At 58.2% G+C, this 22,606-nt stretch overlaps 2 protein-coding genes across 60 annotated transcripts in view; one reads left to right on the top strand and one right to left on the bottom strand.

The window, feature by feature from the left end:
* Nucleotides 1-22,606, bottom strand: part of FAM234A (family with sequence similarity 234 member A) — a 52,785-nt gene that overhangs the window by 5,147 nt on the left and 25,032 nt on the right. For 13 of the 50 annotated variants that reach the window (XM_077983384.1, XM_077983379.1, XM_077983382.1 and 10 more), the window contains 10 exons: nucleotides 17,401-17,517; nucleotides 16,835-17,026; nucleotides 15,507-15,637; nucleotides 14,900-15,032; nucleotides 14,576-14,705; nucleotides 14,044-14,184; nucleotides 13,675-13,750; nucleotides 13,287-13,442; nucleotides 12,739-12,841; nucleotides 11,369-12,644 (listed from right to left, as the gene is read on the bottom strand). In XM_077983384.1, coding sequence (XP_077839510.1) covers nucleotides 12,433-12,644; nucleotides 12,739-12,841; nucleotides 13,287-13,442; nucleotides 13,675-13,750; nucleotides 14,044-14,184; nucleotides 14,576-14,705; nucleotides 14,900-15,032; nucleotides 15,507-15,637; nucleotides 16,835-17,026; nucleotides 17,401-17,517 — 1,391 coding nt within the window. In that variant the 3' untranslated portion in view covers nucleotides 11,369-12,432. 50 annotated transcript variants of the gene reach the window in all.
* On the top strand, nucleotides 308-9,630 carry RGS11 (regulator of G protein signaling 11). Of its 10 annotated transcripts, none has more exons than XM_077984913.1 (17): nucleotides 308-404; nucleotides 755-851; nucleotides 920-970; nucleotides 1,165-1,271; nucleotides 1,982-2,033; nucleotides 2,146-2,204; nucleotides 2,408-2,484; nucleotides 2,671-2,752; nucleotides 3,298-3,366; nucleotides 4,700-4,723; nucleotides 4,803-4,864; nucleotides 4,957-5,070; nucleotides 5,164-5,279; nucleotides 5,458-5,545; nucleotides 5,628-5,766; nucleotides 8,032-8,114; nucleotides 8,234-9,630. In XM_077984913.1, exons 1-17 carry the CDS (start codon nucleotides 342-344, stop codon nucleotides 8,346-8,348), a joined length of 1,398 nt encoding a protein of 465 aa, XP_077841039.1. In that variant the 5' UTR covers nucleotides 308-341; the 3' UTR covers nucleotides 8,349-9,630. The 10 variants fall into 10 exon arrangements, with proteins under 10 accessions (XP_077841039.1, XP_014980681.3, XP_077841036.1 ...); XM_015125195.3 differs by having other exon boundaries at nucleotides 4,694-4,723; XM_077984910.1 differs by having other exon boundaries at nucleotides 308-415.

Here is a 22,606-nt window from a genome sequence, read left to right as displayed (position 1 = left end):
CCCCTCCCTGATGAGCCCCTCTCCCTCTCTCAGCGACCACCCCCTGCTCCAGCTCAGCCCCGTCCCCTCACATCCCCCCTCGGTCCCAGGCCCACGCCCCCTGTCCCACTTCGCCTCCACCCATGAGGGCCTCAGCGTCCCGGGACTTGGGGGGGTGACTCAGGTAGCTCGTGGGGCGCCGGCTCCTTTGCCTCTGGGCCGTGGCCGTGACTCTTGGCCCCGAACTGGGGCCTGGCGACTCTGGACTCACGGCCCGAGGGTTAACCCGGGCGCGGCACGGCGCGGGGCGGGCGGGGCTGGGCGGGGCGCTCGGTCATCCCCGCCGTCCTCGCCCCGCAGCCATGGCCGCCGGCCCCGCGCCTCCCCCCGGCCGCCCCCGGGCGCAGATGCCGCATCTAAGGAAGGTGCGAGGCAGGTGGGGGTCCCGCCGACCCCCGATTTCCCGGCGCCCGAGGCCGGGAGGGGCCGGAGAGCAGGAGGCACCGGGGCGCGCGGGGCGGGGCGGCTCTGGGGCGGCGGCTCTGCGAGGCCGGGCAGGGCGGCGAGGCCTGGGGTCCCTTGGGGGTCTCCCGGGGTCTTCCCCGGCCCTCCCCGGCCCGCCCCGCGTCCCCGCAGCCAGCTGCGGCCTGGAATCCGCCGCCACCGCGCCTTAATCTCCTTGTTCCCGGATCCGGGGCATCCCGGCCGGTGCGGTGCCAGGGAATCAGGGCTGCGGGGGCGGCCAGAGCAGCCGCTGACGGCTCCCTCCGCCCAGATGGAGCGGGTGGTCGTGAGCATGCAGGACCCCGACCAGGGCGTGAAGATGCGGAGCCAGCGCCTGCTGGTCACCGTCATTCCCCACGCGGTGACAGGTGAGGCGCGTCAGGGCGGGGGTGCGTGCGCGCCTCGGCCTCCCTCCACCTCCGTTTCTCCCGTGCAGGCGGCGACGTCGTGCAGTGGTTAACCCAGAAGTTCTGCATCTCCGAGGAGGGTGAGCGCCCTGCCGCCCGCTGGGCCCTGGGGTCACTGGGCTGGTGGCCTAGGCCTGGGTTTTCCTGGGGGCTGGCAGTTCTCAGAGCCCTGCAGAGCGCGCTGGAGTGGGGAGCACATGCGGGAGGGGAGGCCCGGCTCTTCCGCCCTTGACCGCTTCCACAGCCCCGCGCTCACCGTCCCTCCCCTCCCCAGAGGCCCGGCACCTGGGCGCCGTCCTGGTGCAGCACGGCTACATCTACCCGCTGCGCGACCCCCGTAGCCTCGTGCTCCGGCCAGACGAGACGCCCTACAGGTTCCAGGTCAGACTCTGGGGCGCAGGTGGGAGCCGGTGGGACCCCCACCTCCACCCACCCAACGTACCAACTCGGGGAGCCGGGAGGGGCTGCCGAGCTTGCTGGGATTGGAGTGGGACTTCGCCACTTCACCGTGGGCTGGTGGTCCACTGCCCCCTCCCCAAAAGTCCTGGACTGCAAGTACCCATGTGGTGAGAAGGACCCGGCTGAGGGATGGGGCCTCAGTTTTCCTGGGGGCCACAGCAGGGCCTCACGACGGTTGTATCTGCAGAGGATTCTGCCGTCTTCCTGGGGATCCTTAGGCCCAGTCCCTGAGGGAGGGGCTGTGGAGGCCTGAGGACAGCATTCTTGCCCTCCCTAACCACATCAGGATCCTGGGCCCACCTGCCGTCAGTTGTACCCCTCCCCAGGCACAGACTGTGACTACATCCAAGACTTGTGCAGGCCCCCAGTCCCACCCTGCCCTGAATGGGGGCTTAGGGTGACCAGTGAGGGAGGCAGTCCCTCAACAGGACCCCAAGAAGCAAGCTGGCCTCAGTTCCAGGTGGAGAGACTGGCCAGTGGTCAGTGGAGTCTCTGGGTGGTGGGCAGGCAATGCGACCCTCAGACACCCCCTGCCCAGCCCAGGCTTCTTCCCAGGGAGGTCTGAGGGTGGGGTGACACTGGGGAGGCACAGACACAGGCGTCCTGGACACCTTCTCCCTGCACCACGCCAGACCCCGTACTTCTGGACAAGTACCCTGTGGCCGGCTGCAGAGCTGGACTATGGTGAGCAAGGGGACGGCTGGCCCCAGACAAGCTCCCAGGACTGGGGGCCTCAGGGTGATGCTGTGGGGCAGGGCAGAGCTGGCCCCTCTGCAGGCTGTCCCTGTCCTTCTAGCCATCTACCTGGCCAAGAAGAACATCCGAAAACAGGGGACCCTGGTGGACTATGAGAAGGTGGGACCCCCACCCGCCCCGTCCCGGCTGGGTCCAGCTGGAGGAACCCAAGCCTCATTCATGGCTCCCAGGGCCTCATGATTTACCCCGGAACATACAGCCCAGGCCCCAAGACCCAAGACAGTCCCCAACCCCCCGCTCCCCACACAGTCTCACTGGGGGCAAGGGCCAGGGTGACCCACTGGAGACCTTGCTGCCCCCAGGAGTGCTATGACCAGCTACACACGAAGATCAACCATGCGTGGGACCTGGTGCTGATGCAGGCCAGGGAGCAGCTGCGGTGAGGCCCCGCCCCGCCCCGCCTGCAGGTGCCTAACCCAGGCAACTCAGGAAGCCCAGCACCAGGCCAGGTTCTGGTGGCCCTGGGACTGTGGAGGGCACCTCTGGGTGTGGCTGCCTGCCCAGGTCCAGGCCCGAGGGCCTGCTGTGTGCAGGGCATACCCTCAACTCAGTCTCCTCCTCCCAGGGCAGCCAAGCAGCGCAGGAAGGGGGACAGGCTGGTCATTGCGTGCCAAGAGCAGACCTACTGGCTGGTGAACAGGCCCCCGGTGAGCCCACCCGCGGTGAGGGTGTGGGGTCACTGGCCAGCGCAGGGGTCAGTGTGCTTCCCTGACAGGTGCTCTCAGGACCACCGTTTTGAGCCTGTGGAAGGACCTGCCTTGGAGATCCTGGTGGGGGCAGGACGTTCTTGCTTTGTGACTTAATTGCATTTCTGCTCATCAGAACCCAGGTCTCCATCCCTAGACCACAGTACAAGCCAGCTTCTCTCTGGGCCCAAGGGAGAGTCACTGGGACACCAGACTGCGGGAACTGCAGACCCTCAGGAGGAGGCAGAGTGGGGGTGGCCTCCGCTGCGGTGTGGGGACTGAGTTCACAGACTGGGAGCAACTGGGGCTGTGGGGAGGCCTGGTGGACAGGCCATTTGGGGTTGGTGAGCAGAGAAGAGACAGCTGAAGGCTAGGTTGGAACTCTGTTCCCAAGTTCCTTTGAGTGTCAGTTTCCACATGGGGTCTGGGAGGCAGAACTTAGTCTTAAAGGGGGTCAGCAGGCCACTGGAACTGCATCCCCCCCTCATCTCACCTCCCCTCCGCAGCCCGGGGCCCCCAGTGTGCTGGAGCAGAGTCCAGGGCGGGGATCCTGTGCCGCCAGCCGTGTGCACATGGTGAGCCTCTGCGTGCGTGCTGGCTGCCCTCTCGCTCTGCACACCCGCCGCACCCTGCTGGACCCACCATGGGACTGCCCGTCTGTCCGTCCTTTGGTCCACCCAGAGGGTACTTGGTGGTACTTGGTGCAGCCTCCCCAAGCCCCTGCTCACTCCCGGTCACTCATTTTCCCCAAGCCTCTGCTAACTCTCACTTTCTCTCTCCTCACACCTGCTGCCCTGGGTGCACGTAAGTGCAGTGGTGGGGATGAGGGGGATGGCGGGGAGGAAGGGGGCTCTTCTCCTGGACAGTATCAGGGTTTGCAGGGAATTGGAGGGGTGACAAGCAGGGTTATGGCCTGACAGACCTAAGCAGATCCAGCAGCAACCTGCCTCCAGGTGGAGGCCTCCAGAATCACAGGGACCAGACCAGAGGGAGCATCTGAGCCCCGCAGCAGCAAAACCCTTTGTTCAAACTGAGTCCCATCCAGACCCAACGTCTGGAACTGATGCACCTAGAACCTCACTGATAAAAGTTCTTAAGTTCACGACCCTAACATTTCCCCATACAAAGCTGGTCAGAGACAGCGGGGACGGGGACACAGGCTGGGACTCGCAGAGTGTCCGCCTCCTCTGCTCTGGCCCCAGCGAGGCCCCTACCGATGAACTCAATAAGTCACATCTGGTTCCCCAGTGATTCCCATTAGTAGGTACTTCTCAAGTATATGTTTAACAACATAATTTAAATATATTTGAAAATATGACATATTAGGCCGGGTTTGGTGGCTCACACCTCTAATTCCAGTACTTTGGGAGGCTGAGGCGGGCGGATCACCTGAGGTTAGGAGCTCGAGACCAGCCTGATCAACATGGAGAAATCTGTCTCTACTAAAAATACAAAATTAGCCAGGCATGGTGGAACATGCCTGTAGTCCCAGCTACTAGGGAGGCTTAGGCAGGAGAATGACTTGAACCCGGGAGGCGGAGGTTGCGGTGAGCCGAGATCACACCACTGCACTCCAGCCTGGGCAACAAGAGTTAAACTCCCTTTCAAAAAAAATAATAAAAGAAAAAATATGACATATTACTCACAATTGCAACTTTGAGAACCTCAGGGTTCCGTGGAATATTCTGCAGATCGCCAGACCTTAGGCCCCCAGAGGTCTCCTGGAAAGTCAGATCCCTGATTGGAAGAAGGGGCTCCAAGGGGCGGGACTGGAGGCCTGGGTCGCCATCTCTGCCAGGTCTAGGGGGCAGGAGCTAAGCCTGGGGAGGTGCCCTCCAGCTGGGGATTTTGGACCCCAGCAGGGGACCTGCATCTAACTGCAGCCCACCTGTCCCCTTCCAGACCAAGCGTGCAGATTTCTATAAGCAGGAGGTAAGTCCTGGGACTGGGAGTGAAGAATGCCGGGTGCCTTCCCCAGCCCAGGACCTGACTCACAGGCCCCACATCCTAGATCGAGTACTGCAGGAGAGCGCTGGGCAGGACCCGAGTGAAGTCCTCCGTCTGCCTTGAGGCGTGAGTGGGGTGAGGGGTGGCAGCTGGAGACCCCTGCTGAGTGCCCTGGCTCCTGAGGCCCCTCCTGCACCAGCCCCGATACCCCCTTCCAGGTACCTGAGTTTCTGCGGCCAGCGTGGACCCCACGACCCCCTCGTGTCGGGGTGCCTGCCCAGCAACCCCTGGATCTCAGACGACGACGCCTACTGGGTCATGAACGCCCCCACGTGAGCCCAGGCGGGGCAGGGGGACTGCGGGTGTGCTCCCAGCCTGGGGGGCTGCAGGAGGGTCAGTCCCCAACAGCCCCGCCCTCCCCCCAGGGTGGTTGCCCCCACGAAGCTCCGTGTGGAGAGATGGGGCTTCAGCTTCCGGGAGCTCCTGGAGGACCCCGTGGGGCGGGCCCACTTCATGGACTTTCTGGGAAAGGAGTTCAGTGGTGAGAATCCCCCCAGCCCCCTACTCCAGTCCCAGCAGGGAGGCTGCTGCCTGAGACCCCTCCTGCTTCGGTTTCTGCCAGCTCCCTGGGGACCCCTCCTGGCCCAACCAGCCTGGGAACCCCCTGGCTCTGGCTGCCACTCTCGATGGTATCCTTGACTGGGTGCCCGGCCCCCCAGGAGAAAACCTCAGCTTCTGGGAGGCATGTGAGGAGCTTCGCTATGGAGCCCAGGCCCAGGTCCCCACCCTGGTGGATGCTGTGTACCAGTAAGTGCCGTGTGGTGGGTACTGGTTGGCCAACGGGCAGATGCACCCAGCCAGGACTACCCAATGCTGTCCCCACCCCTAGGCAGTTCCTGGCCCCTGGCGCCGCCCGCTGGGTCAACATTGACAGCCGGACCATGGAGCGGACCCTGGAGGGGCTGTGCCAGCCCCACCGCTACGTCCTGGATGACGCCCAGCTACACATATACATGCTCATGAAGAAGGTGGGTGCTGGGCCAGCCTGGAGGGGCGGGAGGGGGCATCCCAGACAGGCCTCCGTGTCCCCACCCTGGAGGGCTCTGTCTGCACATGCATTGCCCACGATGACTCTGTCCCGGGGAGTGCCTTCCCCACCTGGCTGGGGCCGCCCTGGCCGCTGTCCTGTCAGTGTTCCGTCCTGAGCACACACCGGGTTCAGAGGGGCTGAAGGACTGGCCCAGATCACATGCTTAAAAAGGGTCAAGTTTCGATCTAAAAAGGTTTTTTTTTGTTTTGTTTTTTTTGAGGCGAGTCTTGCTCTGTCACCCGGGCTGGAGTGTAGTGGTGCGATCTTGGCTCACTGCAAGCTCCGCCTCCCGGGTTCACGCCATTCTCCTGCCTCAGCCTCCCGAGTAGCTGGAACTACAGACGCCCATCACCACGTCTGGCTAATTTTTGTATTTTTAGTAGAGACAGGGTTTCACCATGTTGACCAGGCTGGTCTCGATCTCCTGACCTCGTGATCTACCTGCCTCAGCCTCCCAAAGTGCTGAGATTATAGGTGTGAGCCACCGCACCCAGGCTTTTTTTTGAAACAAAGTCTCACTCACTCACCCAGGCTGGAGTACAGTAGCATGATCTCAGCTCACTGTAACCTCTGCCTCCCAGGTTCCACCCGCCTTGGCCAAAGTGCTGGGATTACAGCTGTGAGCCACCAAGCCCCGCCTGTATTTTTTTTTTTTTTTTTTTTTTTTTGAGAAAGTGTCTCACTCTTGTTGCCCAGGCCGGAGTGCAGTGGTACAATCTCGGCTCACTGCAATCTCTGCCTCCCAGGTTCACACCATTCTCCTGCCTCAGCCTCCCGAGTAGCTGGGATTACAGGTGCACACCACCACACCCAGCTAACTTTTGTATTTTTAGTAGAGATGGGGTTTCACCATGTTGGCCAGGCTGGTCTCCAACTCCTGCCTCAGGTGATCCGCCTGCCTCAGCCCCCCAAAGTGCTGGGATTATAGGCATGAGCTACTGAGTCCGGCTTTAACTTATTTTTGTTGATATTTGAACATTTCCAGACAGGCGCAATCTTGGCTTACTGCAGCCTCAACCTCCCAGGCTCAAGTGGTTCTCTTGCCTCAGCCTCTCCAAGCTACCACACCTAGCTAATATTAAAAATCTTTTGTAGAGGGATTTTGCCATGTTGCCCAGGCTAGTCTTGAACTCCTGGACTCACGTGATCCTTCTGCCTCAGCCTCCCAAAGTGTTGGGATCACAGGCTGAGCCACCATGCCCGGCCAAGTTTGGATGTTGTTAAGAGCACTGCAGACTCAGATCTCACCGTATTGGGCGGGTTTCACCATAACCAGCATTATTCTTTTTTTTTTTTTTTTTTTTTTTTTGAGACGGAGTCTCGCTCTGTCACCCAGGCTGGAGCGCAGTGGCCGGATCTCAGCTCACTGCAAGCTCCGCCTCCCGGGTTCACGCCATTCTCCTGCCTCAGCCTCCAGAGTAGCTGGGACTACAGGCGCCGCCACCTCGCCCGGCTAGTTTTTTGTAGTTTTTAGTAGAGACGGGGTTTCACCGGGTTAGCCAGGATGGTCTCGATCTCCTGACCTCGTGATCCGCCCGCCTCGGCCTCCCAAAGTGCTGGGATTAGAGGCGTGAGCCACCGCGCCCGGCCGCATTATTCTTTCATGATGTTTGCATGGCCCCACGTGTGGCTGCCGGCCCCTGAGCCTCATGCTGTGTCCCTGGCACCTAATGCTGGCATCCTGGCTCTCTTCCTGGCACGCACCATCAAACACGGCTAATTTTTAATTTTTTTTGTGGAGATGGGATCTCACTATGTTGCCCAGGCTGGTCTTGAACTCCTGGGCTCAAGCAGTCAGCCCACCTTAGCCTTCCCAAATGTTGGGACTACATGCGTGAGCCACCATGCACGGCCTACCTCGTTCTTTTATTTGACTCCACAACCCTGCCCTCACTCTGTGGGGAACATGGAGCCATTCCTGGTTCCTAGTAATGGCTGTGGAGGTGCTGCGGTTTATTGCTCTACACATAGCCACCAGGGCTCTTGCTATTTTTGCTGTGACATGGCCCAGGCAGATAGGAGCTCAGGTCTCCCTGAGTCTGCCTTGGTCTGGGCAGGTCCGGGGTGGCTGCCTCCAGCACCCTGTCTGCCGGGGACTCCACGGCTGGAGGAGGTTCCAGCCACGCTTGGCTGCCCCTTTGGGGTGAGCTGGCTGAGAGGTGAGGAGGCAGAAGGGTCAGGGTCTGGACGCTGTCTCTTATAGGACTCCTACCCAAGGTTCCTGAAGTCTGACATGTACAAGGGCCTCCTGGCGGAGGCTGGGATCCCGCTGGAGACGAAGAAACGGTGAGCCCAGGCAGTGCCCTGTGGCTGGCGGCTCTGGCCTGGGGGCTGCTGGGCCCCTGAAGTGTAGTGGGCAGGATGCCAGCTGGCCAGCCTGTTCTCAGCCCCCTTCTCGCCCACAGCGTGTTCCCGTTCTCGCGGAGGCCACGGCACTCAAGCCCCAGCCCTGCACTCCTTCCCACCCCTGTGGAGCCCACAGCGGCTGGTGGCCCTGGGGGAGGAGATGGGGTGGCCTAGTGGACCTGGCCCATCTGCCACTCTAGTCCCTGCAGCTCAACATCCTGCATGAATGCACCAGCCACCCCCTCTTGGCCCAGGTCCTGGTGGCTGCTGAACCCAGCACCAGAGTCCCCTTGTGCCCAGAGGGCCCAGTCTTGCTGTGGGGCCACAGCCTCCCTCCCTCCAGCAAGCCCTCCCTGCCCAAAAGGAAGGGGTCCAGGTGTGGATTCCCAGGGAAGGATTTCATTGGCTCAGCTTGGGTCAGGGCAGCACCTGTTACCTGAAGAGAGGTGAGACCAAGGCTGCACGGAGCTCCGCCTTCTCTGGTCTTCAGTCTGGCACTGGGTGCCCATCCCCATCTCTAAAACCAGTAAATCAACCAGCGAATACCTGGAAGCAAGATGCACAGATGGGTGGCTTCCCACACACCCGTCACGAGATGCGGACACGCAGGTCTCGGTGCGAGCTCTGCCCCGTCCAAGAGCCTCTCCGCTGTCGCCCAGTGTGACCCTGGAAGAGGACCCAAGAGAGTGCCGTGCTGAGCCTGCCTCAAGTTCACTGCCTTCCAGAGCTGCGCCTATTTCTCCCTCGCCAGACGCGTTCCAGAATTTGTCCACAGGCGCGCCGGCACCTGCTTTTCCACCTCGAGGCCACGGCTTCCCCCCCGAGATTTTTTTTTTTGAGACGGAGTCTCCGTCTGTGGCCCAGGCTGGAGCACAGTGGCGCGATCTCGCCTCACTGCAAGCTCCGCCTCTCGGGTTCACGCCCTTCTCCTGCCTCAGCCTCCCGAGTAGCTGGGACAACAGGCGCCGCCAACACGCCCGGCTAATTTTTTTTGTATATTTAGTAGAGACAGGTTTTTACCGTGTTAACCAGGATGGTCTCGATCTCCTGACCTCATGATCTGCCCGCCCCAGCCTCCCAAAGTGCTGGGATTACAGGCGTGAGCCACCGCGCCTGGTCTCCCCCCCAGATTTATACAGACAACTCTGACATTGTCACCCCACTGACGAGGCGAGACCCCCCATTCCATAGGGTGGATCCTTGCCAGGTGTCCCTGATCCTCCCTGCCCAACCCTTCCTTTGTGAGCTGGCATTGCTCCCCATCCCCCAAGTGCCCCACCACTCCCCCAGACTGGGTGAAGGTACAACTGGCTCCTTGCAGGGGTGCAGCTTCAACTATCTTAGCGGTTGGGGGGTGCCATCCCCACCCATAGGACTGGCTCACATCCAGTCACTCCCAATAGCTTCCAGCACACAAATAAAAGACCCTTGGGCCCTGGCTCTGAGCCCATCCTGCTGTCGGTGCAGCTTGTGGTGTGACTGTGCATGTGACACACGCATGGGTGTGGTGTGCATGAGCATATGATGCATGTGTAGCACTGAGGCATGTGTGGTGTGTGTGCATAGCACATGTGTGATTGTGTGTAGTGCATGTGTGCAGGTGTACTGTGAGGCATGCGTATGTGGTGTGTGTGCACGCGTGTGTATGATGCATGTGTAGCACTGTGAGGCACACATGTGGTGTGTGTGCACAGCACATGCACGGTTGTGTAGTGCACATGTGCAGGTGTACTGTGAGGCATGCATATGTGGTGTGTGGGCACGTGTAGTGTGTATGATGCATGTGTGGCATACATTGCATGTATGAGGTGTGCATGTGTATAGTACATATGCATGAATGTATTGTGCGTGTGATGTGTGCAGTGTGTGGAGAGGGAGGGGGCAGGTCCCAGGTGTGTGGAGTTGATGGTGGAGGAGGGACTTGACCCTCTCAGACCCAGGCAGCAGTCTTGGGGCATTTGGTCTTTGGGAGGAGACAGCCAGGGGCACTTGTACTCTGGTAGGCTAGGGTGAGCAGGGTAGTGTGTGGGGACACCTGCCCTCCAGAGGGGGAACAGTGAGGAAACTCAGTTAAGGAAGCCTGTGGGGAGGGGCAGTTGTCCCCAACCTGCCCTAAGGCTGCAGAACTCCAGAGTGCCTGGCATGGCATGGCATGGCCCAGACCCTCTAGGGCCCGCAGTGCCTACAGGGCAAGAATCGCATCTTCACAGTCCAGGGGTGCAGGCTGTTACTGCAGGGAGGGAAACCTCTGCCCACCAGCAACAGCACCCCTTGGTCCAGTCCCTCAACTCCTCCTTCTCAGGGTGGGGCTCATGGCCCTGCCCACCCCTCCGTGGCCAGGGGCACAGCTGCTCCTGTGACCTACAGAATGTCCCCTCCCTTTGGGGACCCCCTGCACTCCCTCCCATGCTGTCAGGGGGCAGCTCTTGCAACCCCAGTGAACCTTCCCCTCTCCCTCCAGCCCTACCCTGCCCACCTGGCAGTTCTCTTACAGGACTTGTCCCCAGAGCCCTATGGCCCTTTCATACCCAAGGCCTTGTGTGCTGGGTTACTTTTCTCAGGGACAAGAAAATAGCTTCCTGGCACAAGGGCACCCACCTGTCCAACCTCAGCCCCCATGTCCCCTCCCACACCTTGGCAAGGAGCAACGGCAACAAGGTTATACCTGTGAGGCTATAAAACAGGGCTTTTCATACCTGCATACATGCCCGCGGGACACTCCTGCAGGGTTCTGTAAAATACCTGCCTGCCCCTCACTGCTGCCACACCCAAAGCTGCATCTCAGGGAAGCCCCTGCCTGGGCTCCTCTTGCCTGCCTGCTCACCAGAGCTCAGCCCGGCCCTACCATCATGGCTTCAGTCTGGACTCCAGCCAGCCCCCATGTCACGCGGTGCTGAGGCCACTGTCTGTTCCAGGTGGGAGCCCGCCCGCTTGCATGGGGCCAGGGTGACCAGCTTGTTGGGCAGGGGTCCTCAAACCAGAGACGCCCTGAGGCTGTCAAGACTGCTGGGCACCCAGTTTCTGACTGAGCAGGTCTGGGTGGGGGTGCTCGCCTCCTTGGCAGTCCTCCCCACCCTGACTCAGGATGGCCCGCAAATTCCTGGTCACGCCCCCAGGAACAAATCCATTTGACTACTTAGGGAGCAGAGAGACAGGCAGACGCACACACGCTAGGCTCAGCCTGACCACCGGGGTTTTTCAGGCAAAAATGTTTATTCTGCTTTTTTCCTTGGTGGGTGGGTCATCAGGCTGCTTTGGCTACGAAGCTCAGGCTCTGTGGCCTGGGCGGTCCGAGCAGCACAGAGCCCCACGGCTGCCCTTGGGCCTCAGGAGCAGCAAGGCACAGAGGTGAGACCTGCATCAGGTGACACGGCGGGCATGTGAGCACCGGAAAGGGAGAGGCGAGGTGCGTGCCATGCCTGGGGCACGGGGCCTCTTCAGGGATGGAGCAGCTCCAGTGTTTACTGAGAGGGCACAGCCTGACCCAAACACGCATCCCACAGCCAGTCCCTCGGGATATTCACGGCACGTGCAGCCAGCACACGGCTGCAACTCCACTAAGGACACCTGTGAGCAGCCTCGGGCTCAGCTCCAGAGCAGGCCCCACCCATCCTGCTGGGGGCTTCCTCACAGGGCCTGGACAAAGGAACCAAGTCACACCCCCCATGCTAGAGGATCCCCCTGCAGCTCCTGGAAGGGCTGGGAAGCTGGAGCTGTCTCAGGTTCCCGTTGAGGCCCTGAGGCTGCCCCAGGACCCAGTACCCTGAGTTCCATGACTCCTTGGGAGATGAAGGACAGGAGGAAAAGGGGGAATGGATTTCTACAGGATGGGGTGGGGGATGGCCTGTCCTGGGGACACCCTGGCTCCTTCTACGCACTGGCCTGGGGAGAAGCTGGCAAGGAGAGGGCACTGGGTAAGGATGGGGTGCTGCATGACCCAGTTCTGCCCAAGGTGGCCCAGGGAGACCACTATGAAGGCTGTCTGGTGTGAGCGGGACCCTGGTGGGGTGCAGAGTGAGACCGTGTGTGGGGACTCAGGGAGGACACTGGGCAGGAGAGAGGCCCAGGGTGTCCCCTCACCCATGCACGTCCCTGGGTGCAATCATGGAGGACTGGTAAGGCCGCTACTGCCCAGTGGCGACCATCACCAGGGTCAGGAGTGGGGGAGTCAGTGCGGAGACCCAGGAAGGGGCCCACTTCCCAGGACGTTTAGTGTCAGCAGGCGGAGTCTCTCCCACAGGCTCTGGCGGGCGTACCTCTACGCCTCCCTCCGGTACCGCAGCCGGGAGAACCGGTCCCTGATGGCCTGATCACTGTCTGGCTCACCCTCACCCAGGTGGACCACCCTGCTGCTTGGGACGAGGTCCCGCACCTTGTGCTTGATCACAGAGACCAGGCCGGGTGCCTCTGAGTCTGCTGGGCCTGTCAGGAGGATGTAGGCAGCATGGCGGCTTGGCTCAAACAGGACAGCTGCAGGGTGGGGGACACAGCTGTCAGGGCGGCTCGGGACCAGCCAGGACAGACCCCGCGGAACACCCGGGTCCCTGGCCAAGGCCGCACTCACCATCGAAGGCGACAATGTGGGTAGAGACATTGGCCAGCTCCAGCAGCACACGTGGCAGGGTAGGGTGGAACATATACAGGCTATGCCGGGCCTCCCCGGTTTCCTGGAGCAAGAATCAGCAATGGGTCCCACGCCCCTCACTGAGCACTCCCACAGGACACTGCTGTCAGAGTGACCATTCCTGGAGCTCTGTGTTCACTAGGGGCCCTTTCTGGGTCCCCGACATGCCAGCCCCAGCTCTGTGGCCACCTCCCAGGTCGTCTCGCCCAACCTGGTCCTGACCCTGGTCCTTGCCAGCGGCCACTCCCTTCAAGGCATGGCTGTGTGCTCCCCTATCCACCGAAGGCCATCAGCCCCTTCTCCCTGGACTCCTCTAAGGTCACTTTCCCTCAGCTTGCACCACCTCATCCTGATTGACTGTCACTGGACTTCAATTTATTTGAGGTTGCCCAGGCACCAATTAGCTTCTGGGCACTCCCAGGTGGAGCCCAAGGCTGGGTCTCTGGCCCTGGCTCCCAGCACGGCTGCTCCGAGGGCGGCTCCCGTACCGTCTCGCTGGTGCTGCCCAGCTCGTGGAGGCCCCAGAAGAAGAAGGCTGAGCGGTGGTCTGCGGTCGGCAGGCTGGCGGACAGTGGACCCCCAGGGAGGCTCGGGAGGGCTAGGCTACACAGGACAGCTCCAGTGCCAAGGTCCAGGAACAGGATCTGGGGAGGGAGGGGACACTGTGGGGGCCAACGTCGGGGCTACTGGGAAAACCTCAAGGCTTGCACGTGCCCTCAGCCACGCCAGCCCTGGAGGCAGATGCTCTGAGGGAGCCAGAACCTTCTCAGCGGCTCTGAGGGCAGCAGCCTCCTGGGCCACAGCCCCGTCTGCTTTCAGACCAGTCTGCCCTCGGCTAAGAACAAAGGTGCCACCTCCGAAGGAAGAACGGCAAACCTGTCTGTTGGTGCCAGTTCCGTTTTCAACGACTACAGCCAAGGTGTCTGGTTTGTAGTGGCCGAAGATGGGTTTTCTGGAACAATATGGAGGAAGCACTCACGAGGGGTCTCAGTGAGGAGACTGAGATGCAGGATGCACCCAGGAACAGGTCCGCCCTCAGTCTCCCATGGCCACATCTGGACTACAGCCCAGGACACGGAGCTGAAGTCTGGGGCACGAGGCAGCACCAAAGACAGGCAAGAGGCCCTGGCAGCAGTACACGGCCTCCGGCCCCACCCCCAGGGCTGTCTCATCAGCCAGTGGGACGTGCCCAGGGTGCTGGGGAGGGGTGCAGCACCTGCACGGCTCCTTGGGTAGACCCCGTACCTCAGGACATGGGCTGCCTTGGGCGTCCAGCGGGGTGTCAGCTCCTGCCCGTCCAACAGCACGAAGCCCTCTGAGCCCACAAGGAGCACATCTGCGCCGGTGTTCCCCGGGACGTGCATCAGGTAGCGCACAGCTCCCGAGCTAGACAGGAGAGTGGGAGAAAGGGGCGCCGGGTCCCTGGGGCGGCCTCAGACACCCAGTGGAGGCCCTGGCATCGTCCGTCTCAGGGTGCTCCTCTCAGGCCCCCATAACCCCTGTTTCTCAGTTCTACAGCTTGAAAAGAGAAAAAAGACCCCCACTTTCCATGGAGACAAAGACAGGCACAGCGCCAGGAACCTTTCCTCTCTTTGCTCTTTACTCGGCTGGTTTGACCATTTCTCACATCTGAACCCAGGGTGATCTCACGGCATCCCTAGCACCTCCCTGCCTGTGGGGCTGCTCCGGGCTCCAAAGATTGTCCAAACACCGAGGCAGGGGAGCTGAGCCGTGGCGTGGGCGCTCTGCGTGGAGAAAGGCCGCGGCCCAGACCCACCTGTGGGAAAGCATCCTGCGGGTGGTGGCGTTGAGCATGCTCTCCCAGTGCGGGTCATTCTTGAACGGGCCGTCCCTCCCGGTCACCTTCTCGTAGAGACCCTTCACAGAGCAGCCGCAGAGGGAGCTTGCTGTTCAAAACACGGGAGGGCCTGAGGTCACCAGGGTCACGCTGTGAACCCGGACCAGGAGCATGTGGTGTCACAAGGAGCCAGGCCCCTGGGCTTCCTGACTCCAGCACCTCACGAACAGAAGCAGGACCTGAGGAGCCGCAGGGCAGTCATGCTCCGCGAGGCCAGCCAGGGATGTGGCAGAAACAACGTACCGCAGGGAAAGAGGATGTAGTGGGCACCCGTCCTGGTGACGTGAAGGAGGAAGCCACTTTCTCCGTCCACACCAAGGCCGCCTCTGAGGCCAATCTGGTGCCCGGTGCTGCCTGAGTAGAGGTGGCCACTAACCTGCAATGACACAGGGCCCTAGGAAGAGAGGGACCTGAGCCTGGGGCGGGGCACTCTACCATGGGAGACGTGGAAGGGAAAGGGGCCCACAGGCTCTTGGGTTTGAGGAAAGGGGCGCTGACATCAGAGAGTCTGACACTGGTCAGTGCCTCCACACTGCATGGGGCACAGGAGGCAGCCTCAGTGCTCGCAGATGCTCCCAACCCTCAGAGCTTCACCCCCAACACTGTAACAGCACAAATGGGAAGTGTGTGCTCCACCATTCTTGGGGAGGCCACAGAGCTACCTGGTAGAGGTGGAGCCCCCTCAGTATGCTGGGTCTATGGGAGTTGGGAACGTGGGGCTCTGGGAGAGTCCCCGACAAGTGGTCAGACCCAAATCCTGTCTGGGAAGTGGCAGCAGATGGGGAGGCAGAAGACGGCCGTGTGGCAGGTGGCCTTGGTGACTTGGGAGGAAAGCCAGGCTTGGCTGTACCTCCTCCTGCTCCTGGGTGAAAACCAGCAGGTCTGGGGCCCCATCACTGTCCACATCAGGCACCTGCAGCAGAGGGCTCAGGATGGACGCATTCCTGCTGAAGCTGCTGCTATGGTTCCACAGGGTTTCCCCTAAAATCAAGCACACGGTCACGGAACGTGGCCCTGAGTTCCCTTCAACAGCAGCCTGGCAACTGCATGGCCTGTGACAGGCAGGCTTCCGTTGAGGCATCACCCTCGTGACCCCATGGCTCGCCGCACACTCAGAGCAGAGATGCCAACAGGAGGGGAGGGCGGCACTCCTGTGCTTGTAAAGGAGCAGCACGCAGAGGTGGTGGACACACGTCCTGCCAGTGTATGGAGACTCGGTGGCAACAAGCCAAATGCTGACAGCCTCATTCCTGGGAACCGCAGAGTTCCCCCTTCCTTTTCTCCTATCTGCGTGTCCTAGAACATCTAAAGCCAATGCTGACCCTCCCGCCCGAGTGGATGAAGCCTGACCTCACCCACCTCTAGAAGCCCCTGCCTCCTGCTGGGGTTGCAGGCGTCCCCTTGGTGCCATGCAGGCCCTGGCTGAGTGGCCCCTTCCCCTGCCCTCCACATAGAAGGCAAGAATGGAGGTGTGTGCTCGGAGGCGGACCTACTGACCACAGGTCCCAACGCAACTCCTTACGCACATACAATCTCATCCAAACCTTTTTTTTTAGACAGATTCCTTGATTCTTAAAATATTTCCAGCCTGTTCCTTATTCTCCTCCATATCCTTAAAATGACAACTTGTAAGGGAAATGTGAACATTCACCAAATCTAGGCACAGAATTCCTCCAGACCGTGATGAGGTGCAAGGAGCCCACACACACTCACACGGCCCTGCACACCATGCATTCTTTCCCTTGTGCTTCCATGCAGCCGGCTCCGCTGGGGCTCGGAGACCTGCACCCTCAGGCTTAGGGGCACAGACAGGCCCCAATCTTCCCTGATGGGCTGAGTGCAGGTTCATGTTCTGGGCTCGCCCTGGGCACTGCCACCACTGACACCCGAGGAACAGCTGGCGGCCAAGCCGCTCCTCCTCTCTGCTACCGCGTAGCAGGTGGCATCGGACTGCCCCTGTGTGTTACAGCCCACCAGCAAGGTGTAACGGGAGGTAACAGACACAGTGCAGCTGAAGGCAGCCGAGGTGTGTGACTTCCATGGGCTTGCACCCTCACTTGGAGGTTCTCCCCATAACCTTCCTTCCCATCCAGCCACCCTCAAGATCACAGGGCTGAGCCTCATCGGGGCCTCCTGGCACTGGCCCTCAGTGAGAACCCCGCTGTCTGGCTGGCCTACCTGTGAACGAGTCGACTGCAATGAAAGAACCGGGTCTGCCCACAAGGATGCAGGCAGAAGGTGCCTCACTGCCTCTTGGCTGGGGCACAGCACACTCCACCAGGGCCACGTCTTGGGCCACAGGTCTCTCCCAGAGCGTGCTGCCGTTGGCCCCCGACACAGCAGTGGCAAAGGTGCAGGGAGAGGAAAAGCCTGTAGGAAGAGACAGCGGCCCCTCACTGTTGCAGCCTCCGGGCAGGCGGGCCAGTCAGCTCCAGCATGTGCTCTGCCAGGCCTATCTTCCTCACATCTCTCCTAGGCCACAGCCCCTCCCTCCCAGGTGGATCCCCTTTATCTTGCAGGCTCCCGGGGCTCTAATGCTGACTCCACCGGGGCTCAGTGGCCAGGGCGGTGCTGGGGCTGGGCTTCCTGGCCTCTTTCTGGTCCTGCTAGGAAGGGTGACGAGATGCGTTGCACAGACACCACCAACTGTTTCCCCCAAACACTATGAAAGTGAGAGGGTTACCCAAAACAACGACTCCTCCTTCTACAGGGAGCTCTTTCTTTCTCACATAAAATGAAATTACCTTCATCCACACAGGATCGGTTGAAATTGTTGCTGCTGTTGGTGTTTTTATAAAGAAAGAGAACATCTTGGATCCTGTCCCCGTTTATGTCATCCACAGCCAGGAAATCATAGATAACTGAAAGAGAAAACCACAGACTATATACTCCACGGGCCATGTCTGGTTTCCAGGAATGATCAGGTCCAACATGACCTACTTCTCTGCTCCGTTGAACCTGCCCCTGTGAGGTCACCCAGCGAGGACGGTGGCTTCTTCCTCACTCGGATGAGTAATGTTCTTCCTGAACACAAGGGGTGGGACAACAATGCCCAGTGCTGAGCTTCAGCAAGGAACAAGCCGGACACCTGGGCGTTAAGAACGCGTGTTCTGGCACCTTCCGTTCAGGAAGAAATCCCTCCCTAGACCAAATGGCATCTAGACAGTCCACACTCCATACTCATCAGGGTTTATACTTCCTTTCATTTAAGGACTCAAGTGATAAACTTTACGCCCTAAAATCAAACACCAAAAGAATGGAGCTGGCCAGGGGCGGTGGCTCACGCCTGTAATCCCAGCACTTTGGGAGGCCAAGGTGGGCAGATAACAAGGTCAGAAGATTGAGACCATACTGGCCAACATGTGAAACCCTATCTCTACTAAAAATACAAAAAATTAGCTGGGTGTGGTGGCGTGTGCCTGTAATCCCAGCTACTCGGGAAGCTGAGGCAAGAGAATTGTTTGAACCAGGAGGTGGAGGTTGCAGTGAGCCAAGATTGCACCACTGCAATCCAGCAGCCTGGAGACAGAGTGAGAGTCCATCTCAAAAAAAAAAAGAAAATAAAAAAACCCAAAAAAAATAGACTGGTCGCGGTGGCTCAAGCCTGTAATCCCAGCACTTTGGGAGGCCGAAGCAGGCGGATCACAAGGTCAGGAGACTGAGACCAGCCTGGCTAATATGGTGAAACCCTGTCTCTACTAAAAATAAAGAAATTAGCCGGGCGTGGTGACAGGCGCCTATAGTTTCAGCTACTTGGGAGGCTGAGGCAGGAGAAATGCTTGAACCCAGGAGGGGGAGGCTGCAGTGAGTTGAGATTGTGCCACTGCACTCCAGCCTGGGCAACAGAACGAGACTCCATCTAAAAATAAATAAATAAATAGAGTTGAACCCCGCCCCCTCCTTTTTGTAGAGATGGGGACTGGCTATGTTGCCCAGGCTGGCCTTGAACTCCAGGCCTCAAGTGATCCTCCTGTCTCAGCCTCTGAAAGTGCTGGGATTACAGGTGTGAGCCACTGCATCCAGCATGAAGTTGGATCTTTACATCATGCACAAAAATGAACTCAAAATGAATCAAAGACCTAAACATAAGAGCTAAAACTATAAAACTCCTAGAAAAAAAAAAAAAAAAAAAAAACAGGGAAAAATCTTCATGACATTGCATCTGGTAACAGTTTCCTTGATACAAAAGCACAGGAAGCCGAGTGTGGTGGCTCACGTCTATAATTCCAGCACTTTGGGAGGCTGAGGCAGGTGGATCACCTGAGGTCAGGAGTTCGAGACCAGCCAGGCCAATATGGCAAAACCCTGTCTCTACTAAAACTACATAAATTAGCCAAACATGGTGGCGGTCGCCTGTAATCCCAGCTACTTGGGAGACTGAGGCAGGAGAATCGCTTGAACCCAGGAGGTAGAGGTTGCAGTGAGCTGAGATCACGCCACTGCATTTTCCAGCATGGATGACAAAGCAAGATGCTGTCTCAAAAAAAAAAAAAAAAAAAAAAAAGCACAGGAAAGAAAAAATAGGCTTCATTAAAACTAAAAATTTTGGCCGGGCGCGGTGGCTCAAGCCTGTAATCCCAGCACTTTGGGAGGCCGAGGCGGGTGGATCACGAGGTCAGGAGATCGAGACTATCCTGGCTAACACGGTGAAACCCCGTCTCTACTAAAAAAAAAATACAAAAAAACTAGCCGGGCGTGGTGGCGGGCGCCTGTAGTCTCAGCTACTCGGGAGGCTGAGGCAGGAGAATGGCGTGAACCCGGGAGGCAGAGCTTGCAGTGAGCCGAGATCACGCCACTGCACTCCAGCCTGGGAGACACAGCGAGACTCCGTCTCAAAAAAAAAAAAACTAAAAATTTTTATGCATCAAAGGACACTATCAAGAGAGTGAAGAGGCCAGGTGTGGTGGCTCATGCCAGTAGTCCCAGCACTTTGGGAAGCCAAGGGAGGCAGATCACTTGAGGTCAGGAGTTCGAGATCAGCCTGGCCAACATGGTAAAACCCCATCTCTACTGAAAATACAAAAGTTATGGCCGAGCGTGGTGGCTCAAGCCTGTAATCCCAGCACTTTGGGAGGCCGAGGCGGGTGGATCACCTGAGGTTGGTAATTTGAGACCAGCCTGACCAACATGGAGAAACCCTGTCTCTACTAAAAATACAAAATTAACCAGGCGTGGTGGTGTGTGCCTGCAGTTCTAGCTACTCGGGAGGCTGAGGCAGGAGAATCACTTGAACCCGGAAGGCGGAGGTTGCAGTGAGCCGAGATTGTGCCATTGCACTCCAGCCTGGGCAACAAGAGCGAAACTCTGTCTCAAAAAAAAAAAATTAGCCAAGTGTGGTAGCTTGTGCCTGTAATCCTAGCTACTTGGGAGGCTGAGGCAGGAGAATCGCTTGAACCCGGGAGGCAGAGGTTGCAGTCAGCCGAGATCGCGCCACTGCACTCCAGCCTGGGGGTAGAAGAGTGAAACTCTGTCTCAAAAAAAAAAAAAATTCTTTTTTAATTTTTAAAAATGGGCAAAAGACTTGAACAGACATTCAACAAAGAAGATGGAAGAATGGCTAAAACTCACATGAAGAGAGGGATCCAACATTTTTAGTCACTGGGAGATTCTAATTCATACCCACCAGCATGAGTGCAACAGAAAAGACAGACAATAACAAGTGTTGGCAAGGACCGGAGAGACTGAATGCCTCCTCAGCATTGTAGCCGGAAGGTAAAATGGTCACACGGTGCAGCTACTTTAGAAACAGCTTGTCAGCTCCTCAGAAAGTTAAACATAAACTTACCATAGGGTTCAGCAATTCCACTCCTAGCGATCTACCCAAGAGAAATGAAAACACATGCACACGAAGATCTGCACGTGAATGTTCACGGCTGAATTATTCATAAGAACCCCAACCGAGAGCGAGTGATGCAGGTGATCGCCAGCCAGCAGGCCCCCAGGAGCACTGCTCAGCAACGGAAAGACATACAGACCACGACACAAACGAATGGCAAAACATCACACTAAGTGAAGGAAGTCACACTCCAAAGGTACACACTGTAGGATTTCACTTCTAAGAAATGTCTAGAGGCCGGGCACAGTGGCTCATGCCTGTAATCCCAGCACTTTGGGAGGCCGAGGTGGGCGGATCACCTGAGGTCGGGAGTTCGAGACCAGCCTGACCAACATGGAGAAACCCCATCTCTACTAAAAACACAAAATTAGCCGGGCGTGGTGGCACATGCCTATAATCCCAGCTACTTGGGAGGCTGAGACAGGAGAATCACTTGAACCCAGGAGGCAGAGGTTGCGGTGAGCCAAGATCATGCCATTGCACTCCAGCCTGGGCAACAAGAGCAAAACTGTGTCTAAAAAAAAAAAAAGACTCATCTTTGGAGACAGAAGACTAGGTTGCCCAGGGCTAGGAGAGGAGGGAACAGGGAGTGATGACAAAGGTAATGATGACAAAGGTTCTTTTTTTGAGACAGGGTCTCCCTCTGTCACCCAGGCTGGAGTGCGTGGCGCGATCACAGCTTACTGCAGCCTCAACCTTCCAGATGTAAATGATACTCTTACCTCAGCCTCCCAAGTAGCTGGGACCATAGCTGCATGCGACCATACCTGGCTGATTTTATTTTTCTGTAGAGATGGGGTCTGTGCCCAGCCTCTTCAGGAATCTTTTAGGGATGATGGAAATATTCTAAAACGGAATGGTACTGACAGCTACATAACTCTATAAATTGACTACCAATCACTGAATTGGGCCAGGTGTGGTGACTTACGCCTGTAATCCCAACATGCTGAGAGGCTGAGGGAAGAGGATCACTTGAAATCAGGAGTTCAAGAGCAGCCTGGCCAACATGGTAAAACCCCATCTTTACTAAAAGTACAAAATTAGGGCCAGGCGCGGTGGCTCATGCCTGTAATCCCAGCATGTTGGGACGCCAAGGTGGGTGGATCACGAGGTCAAGAGTTCAAGATCAGCCGGGCGCGGTGCTCACGCCTGTAATCCCAGCACTTTGGGAGGCTGAGGCGGGTGGATAACGAGGTCAGGAGCTTGAGACCATCCTGGCCAATGTGTGAAACCCTGTCTCTACTAAAAATACAAACAATTAGCTGGCTGTGGTGGTGTGTGCCTATAATCCCAGCTACTCAGGAGGCTGAGGCACGAGAATCATTTGAACCTGGGAGGCACGGCTTGCAGTGAGCTGAGCTCATGTCACTGCACTCCAGCCTGGGTGACAGAGCGAGACACCATCTCTTAAAAAAAAAAAAAAGTTCTAGAACAGCCTGGCCAACATGGTAAAACCCCATCTCTACTAAGAACACAAAAATTGGCCAGACATGGTGGCTCATGCCTGTAATCCCAGCACTGTAGGCACCTGTAGTCCCAGCTACTCCAGAGGCTGAGGCAGGAGAATGGCGTGAACCCGGGAGGTGGGGCTTGCAGTGAGCCAAGACTGCACCACTGCACTCCAGCCTGGGCAATAGAGCAAGACTCCTTCTCAAAAAAAATTAAAATTAAAATTAAAAAAATAAAAAAGAATACAAAAATTAGGCTGGGCCCATTGGCTCACGCCTATAACCCCAGAACTTTGAGCGACCAAGGCAGGAGGATCACCTGAAGTCGGGAGTTCGAGACCAGTCTGACCAACATGGAGAAACCCTGTCTCTACTAAAAACACAAAATTAGCCAGGCATGGTGGCACATGCTTGTAATCCCAGCAACTAGGGAAGCTGAGGCAGGAGAATGGCTTGAACCTGGGAAGTGGAGGTTGCAGTGAGCCAAGATCATGCCATTATACTCCAGCCTCGGCAACAAGAGCCAAACTCCATCTCAAAAAAAGAAAAAAAAAAATAGCCAGGTGTGGTGGCACCTGTGCCTGTAATCCCAGCTACTGGGGAGAATGAGGCAGGAGAATTGATTGAACCTGGGAGGAGGAGGTTGCAGTGAGCCAAGATCACACC

This window comes from Macaca mulatta, chromosome 20 (assembly GCF_049350105.2).
Source record: "Macaca mulatta isolate MMU2019108-1 chromosome 20, T2T-MMU8v2.0, whole genome shotgun sequence".
Classification (NCBI taxonomy): domain Eukaryota; kingdom Metazoa; phylum Chordata; class Mammalia; order Primates; family Cercopithecidae; genus Macaca; species Macaca mulatta.
Note: the sequence above shows the minus strand (reverse complement) of the source record. Positions and strands in the feature narration are given on the sequence as shown.

Bases quoted from the DNA above. Each gene is read 5' to 3' on its own strand.
- RGS11 (XM_015125195.3), top strand. From the start codon at position 342: ATGGCCGCCGGCCCCGCGCCTCCCCCCGGCCGCCCCCGGGCGCAGATG. The intron at 4,724-4,802 runs GTAAGTCCTGGG...CCCACATCCTAG, and splicing joins CAGATTTCTATAAGCAGGAG to ATCGAGTACTGCAGGAGAGC. The intron at 5,546-5,627 runs GTAAGTGCCGTG...CCCCACCCCTAG, and splicing joins CTGGTGGATGCTGTGTACCA to GCAGTTCCTGGCCCCTGGCG.